At 53.3% G+C, this 6,000-nt stretch overlaps 1 protein-coding gene across 1 annotated transcript in view; it reads right to left on the minus strand.

The window, feature by feature from the left end:
* The window catches only part of Col13a1 (collagen type XIII alpha 1 chain), a 139,975-nt gene that overhangs the window by 52,152 nt on the left and 81,823 nt on the right, over window positions 1-6,000 (minus strand). Inside the window, exons 9-13 of the mRNA XM_029542607.1 lie at window positions 5,879-5,905; window positions 4,966-4,992; window positions 3,663-3,689; window positions 3,543-3,569; window positions 2,594-2,620 (exon numbers count right to left, since the gene is read on the minus strand). Coding sequence (XP_029398467.1) covers window positions 2,594-2,620; window positions 3,543-3,569; window positions 3,663-3,689; window positions 4,966-4,992; window positions 5,879-5,905 — 135 coding nt within the window. The remainder of the gene's footprint in view (window positions 1-2,593; window positions 2,621-3,542; window positions 3,570-3,662; window positions 3,690-4,965; window positions 4,993-5,878; window positions 5,906-6,000) is intronic.

Genomic DNA, 6,000 nt, shown 5'->3' on the forward strand with positions numbered 1-6,000 from the left:
TTTTTGGTGGGACCAAAAAAGGCTGATGTCAGCGAATCTGAGGCCCATGGTCAAGGGAGGCGAAGCCTGGCTCCCCGGGGGCTGAGTTGGCTGAGGGTGTGGCTTGTGTGGCACACTCAAAGTGCTGCTGAGGCTTCACTCTGGGGCTGGCACAATCAGTAGATGCCTTGGGAACGGCCAACCACTTCTAGGAGGACAGGCAGCTTGTGATCACATTAGCAAACAGCCTTTTCTTTTTGTTTTTTGTTTTTGTTTTTGTTTTTCGAGACAGGGTTTCTCTGTGTAGCCTTGGCTGTCCTGGAACTCACTCTGTAGACCAGGCTGGCCTCGAACTCAGAAATCTACCTGCCTCTACCTCCTGAGTGCTGGGATTAAAGGTGTGCGCCACCACGCCCAGCTTAACAGCCTTTTCATTTGGGGTAATTTCTGCTGCTTCTTGTCTCCCTGCTCCGGTAGGCGGAACTTGAGGAGATGGCTTGAAGGTTAGAACCCATAAGAAGACAAAGACCTTGGGCTCAACCACCCGTGTTTAAGGCCCCTCAGTTCGTCAGAGGCCTTGGAGGGTGGGGTTGTATGTTAAGAACTACCATCCATCTTTTATGAGAACACACTCAGCTTAGGAATTAGGGGCCCATCTGGGGGCCCTCCTAAGGTTCTTCCTGCTACACCCTCTAGGGACAGCTGCCACACACTGAGCCATGCAGAGCCCCGTCCTCCCATGCTGGGGCCCAGAGATGTGCCATGTTGAGCACTGTGTCCAGGAAGCATCTCAGCCAAGAGGGGGCTGGAGCCCATGGAGAACCGACAAACCTTTAGGGACATTATTGGGTTGGAGCGCAGAGCTGCTAGCGTGCCGCCTGGGTACTCCTGCTTTGGAAGGCAGCAGAGACTGAGTCATGTGGATCAGGAGAAGGCCCACAGACCCTCCTAGTAACCCTGCCTGATACTAGGGGACTTCCCACTCACTGTCTAGCCCTTTCCTTTCCTGCTAGACAAGAGGTAGGGACTAGCCAGGCTCTTTGGAGACCAGTCAATGTTCCCCACTCTGCCTGTCCCTCCTCCCGCCTATCCCTTGGTAAGCAAGTAACCTGCTATGTTCCCTACTCATAGTGTCTTCTAAATCAACTTGCCTGCCAGTTGGGTATTTAAATCTTCCATCCCTGCCTGAATGCAGTCCTCAGACTCTGCTTCTGGAACCTTCTATCACTGTCTCCTTCTCTGTTCTTATGCAGGGTTGAGGGTCAGAAAGCTCTCTCTCTCCCCGACCTGAGCATTTCTACTGGCTGGATGGCACACTGCAGAAGCTCCGGCAGTTGTATTGTTGCTGCACTGGGCTGGTGGGGATTGGGGGTGGGGGTAGGGGCAGGGGATACCATTTTGGTTTTTTTTTGGATAATAAAACCATCTTGTGAGACTATCATTTCAAATAAACACAGCTGGTGTTCTGGTGCTGTATCAGGATCGGGCTGGTTGGAACAGCAGGGTCCTGCAGCCCTGAAGCACACCCCACTGACAAACCGGCTCTGCCTGTGACACTGCTGGCCTGGGCCTCTTCTACACCAAACCTAGCACAGCCTTTCTCTGATCCAGGGACCCAGATGTCAGGGACTGGCATGGATAGCAAAGGCTGGGCAGAGGCTGGCCATAGTAGCCACACCTTCCCAGAGACCCTAAAGAGTCAAATACATTGTGAGCCTGGTTTGTGTTGGGGTAGGGGTGGAGTGAGGGGGGGGGTCTGTGATGGGCTCCACCCCTAAGCTCTACCCTGCCCAGCTGTAATGGCAGCCAGGACAACAGAGTGTGTGTATGTGGTATACTGAGGTCCCTAGAGGTGGAAGGGCCACCTAAGATGCTCTACTCCATACTTGCTGCCCAGACCTGAGCATCATACGTGTGGTCTTCATGCTGTTGCACTGAGGCTTCAGGGAGGAATCAGGGAAGGGCTCTGTCCCTCTCTGTCCCCAGCAAGAGCTCTGCTGTCAAGTGCACAAGTGACCCTTGGGTTTCCTTTGCTTAGATGAAGTCAGGAAAAGTCAGGGTCAGGAGGGGTCGGGGAGGAGCCCTTTCAGACCAGAAACACCCCACCCCCACCACCATGTTCCTGCTGAGACAGGCTTCCTGTGTTCCTAACAGGCAAGATGGACACTGCCCCAAAGGATGCTGTGTTCAGATGATCTCCCCTCCTGGAGATCTGGGGCATCTGAAACCATGACTAACTCAGAAGACTCTCCTATTTGTTCAGAACTGCCCCCCACCCCCTGCCGTGCCACACACACACACACACATCACACACAGGGCAGAAGCAACAACACACAGACCCATGCACCCCTCCCGGCCAACAGGGGGCAAAGCGACACACACATTCAAGAGACTCTCAAGACACTTGTTCGGCAGACAGACAAGGCCAAAGGAGGCCAACTCCTTGCAAATGGACACAATGACCTCCAGACGCAGTACTGATACCAAGTCATGGTTAGCTGGAGGGCAGGGCAGGTTCCTCTCCCAACTCCCTGACCCTCAACCCTCCAACCCTGCTAGTGGCTGGGCTTCAGGATGGCCCACAGAGAATCCCTTGGCTTGAAGTATCACTTACCCGGTGTGGGTACTCTCCACACTGACCCTAGGGGGGAGGAGAGAAGGAAAGCGGAAAGCGGTGTTAGGCATGTATTAGGGGGATCTGTAAACCCGTAACGTACCATGTATTTTCTCACTGGATGATACCACTGCTCTACCTTGAACTCTCTGAGGCAGATGAAGTGGACCCCCTTCCCTTGCCTCTAGTAGGCAATAGGATGAACCCCCTAGGGCCTGCCCAGGGAAGGCGACATGGGGTGCAGGAATAGGACCCCCCACCATATGCCACCTGCCACGATGGTAGCATTAGGAATTATATCCAGCTCCGTTTTCAGCCCGACCCCTAGGTTAGAGAGGTGTCCTGATGGGGTCAACAGACTCTAAGATGGCTTGTGGCTAGCAGGATTCTCTGGGGGTACCTCCCCTATGCCAACAGTCCCAGGCTCCTGTACCACTGCCCAGGGGTAAAGCTTGGCTAGAAATCTTGGCTAGAAAGTGAACGACAGATCATGGAGGAGGTTATATGTAAGTCCATATCTCAGAGTGACCGGGCCCTGCGGGACGGCAGGTAGAGAGGACCAAACTGCACGAGGGTTTTCAGAGTCAAGACTAATATGTGAGGAAGTGTCATTGTTTTTCTCTTACATACTGGGCACCTCTAGGGTTTCTGTAAAACTCAGGTCTGGGGACTGGAGAGATGGCTCAGTGGTTAAGAGCACTGGCTACTCTTCCAGAGGTGCTGAGTTCAAATCCCAGCAACCACATGGTGGCTCACAACCATCTGTAATGGGATCTGATGCCCTCCTCTGGCACCCAGTTACCCAGATATGCAGAGAGAGCACACATGTACATAAATAAATATCTTTTGGGGAAAACCCCCCAAAACCTCAGGTCTGCAAGTGCCCACCATGGCCCCTGTCTGGCCACTGTGACCTTTCTGCCTGACAGGAAGCCTCAATGGCACTTACCTTTTCTCCCTTTTGCCCCTGAGGTCCCTACAAAGAGAAGGACATGACTGTCAGGGCTCAAATCCCAGGCCACATGGTCCCCAACCTCCCTGCTGGGGACAAGGAAGGGGAGCTACAAACCGGTTGTCCTCGAGGACCCACCAGGCCCTGTGGGAGAAAAACAAAACAAAACAGGTGTCAGTGGGTGGGTAAATCACAGAAATATACCTGGCTGGGTTGGGGACAGACCCTGGGCTTCTCGGAGCTTCTCAGACTGTCCCAAAGTCTTACAGGTCACGTCGGCCTATGTCCAACTCATCCAAGATGGGATGACCCTCTATGCCAAGCCTCAGTGGGTGTGGCCATATTCTCCATTACCCCCTCAGCTTTTTTTTTCCAATCATGGACATCTCAAAGACCCCTCTACATGGGAGGCTTGGCTGTTGGGGTGTTTTGTTCTAAAGGACCTTACATCCTTCACTTGGGGTGCCCAGATACCCCAGCACAGCCTGCTTCCTGCTCTCCTGAACCAGAAAGTTTTGGGGGCATGGGTGGGGTAGGCTAGTGTTGCAGGCACACTGTGTGAGGCCTGTGGTACAGACAGGAAGCTGAGTTGGATCCCCTAATCCATGGTTTGAGCTCCCTGGAAGGCACAAGGGGACTTGGCATTTCTGTCAAAGTTGTCTTATCCTTTGGTTCTAGGGAGTAGGGTTCAGTGTCTGGTAAGCTTTCAGGAAGAATCCCTGGTTAAGGAGGCCCATGCTGATGTACAGAACAGAAGCATGTGTGGGCTGGCCCTTCTAGGGAAGGCTCTGCAGACCTTCATGGGGCCAGAGGAGAAGGTGGCTGGCATCACCTCTGCCTCCCAGTGCCAAGAGAACAGCAGTGTTCACACACAGCTCAGGGTGAGGCCACGGAAGGTTAGTCCTTTCCAGTCTAATGCGTTGCAAATCTGAACCCTTGCCTGAGCTTCCGAGGTAGCTGTTAGCTCTGTGCTGGTCTGTGAGGAAGCACCAAGAGTGCCGGGTCTCTGGACCTCTGAGCATCTGGGTGTGTGGCCTCAGTCTGGCAAGATGTAGAGAAGGCTTCTCTTCCTCCTGCTTCCGACTCATAACTGGATCTACCTTGAAACTAGGAAACTCTGAGCGGGCTCACAGTGGCAGGGCTGGAGAGTCCTAGAACAGCTCAGGGGAAGCCACTGTGGCAAAGTAAAAGACCACCCCACCCCGACCTGGAGAGTGTTCTATCATCATGTTGGAAAAAGCTTGCCAGATACCTTGAATGTCTCCTGTGCAGGAGAGAAAAGGCTTGCCACTTCTCCCTGTATGGTGTGAGGATCTAGGGCCTGCTGACAGTGACAGGCAGGCTCTATCCCTTTGTAAGACTCAGACAAGACTGGTCCCCTACATATAGAGTGAAGGAAAGGAAGTGGGGGGGGGCTTACCGTCTCCCCTTTAGGTCCGGGGTGGCCCTGGAAGGAAAAGGGTTTCATGTATGTTGTTTCAACATCGAGTCCCTCACCCTGCCTGCTCTAACACGCTCCTCTCTAGTCTTTGTGGTTAGGTTCTCTCCTCTCTCACGTGGTCACATGATCACTTCTCAGTCAGACCCTAACCTGCAGGTTGGATGAGCCAGGGACAGGTGACAGGCCCATGTCCCCTTTCACGTTCCCACCTGCACTAGTGGTCACCTGCTTCTTCAAAGGTGAACAGAGGTGACGGTGTCTCCCTCAACGCCAGCTACATCGTGGGGGCGATACCTGGCCTTGTGGTGAGAAGATGTTGCCACTGTAGTCTCTGGGCTACATGTGGCTTGCTGGGCAGGTGACCAGGTCCCCACCTGAGATGACAACCCCTATCTGAAGAAATGTTGAGAGATATACATTACATCTTCAGTGCCTGCACTTCTGGGCGCTCTAAGAGCTTTGGAGAGGCAGCCATCTTCCAACTCCTATGAAAATGCTAGGACCAGGATACCAAGGTCAAAAAAGGGTATAGTGACCAGAGCGGGACCCAGGTATGCATGTGGAGCCTCGGCTGTGGAGGGAACGCCAAATTTGAGGAGAATAGGAGATACCTTGGCACTTCGGTGATACTGGGACAGCATGTGACTTTTACTCTGGACACTGAGGACCCAACTTGACTATAGTGATTGCCACCTGAGGTCAGGGGTGACTTATTCAAATAGCTCCTCCGCCCCTTCCCATTAGCAATGTCATCCTGGACAGTTTTCCTTCTATGGAAAATATCTTTTGGTAATCCGGGCTGTAGGAGGACCAGGAGCCCCAGGTGAGTAAGCTGGTCAGAGGAGGGACAGAGCCCACCTCAAGGGTCTACTCACCCCAAGAGTCCACTTACCGGCCTGCCGTCGAGACCAATGGGACCCTACAAATAGAAAGGCCAGATGCAAAAACCAAGCTGCCTAGGACCCCCACCCAGAAGGCAGCCTGGGCACAGAATCTATCTATTCATCCATCCTT

Source organism: Mus pahari, chromosome 9 (genome assembly GCF_900095145.1).
Source record: "Mus pahari chromosome 9, PAHARI_EIJ_v1.1, whole genome shotgun sequence".
NCBI classification, from domain to species: Eukaryota; Metazoa; Chordata; class Mammalia; order Rodentia; family Muridae; genus Mus; species Mus pahari.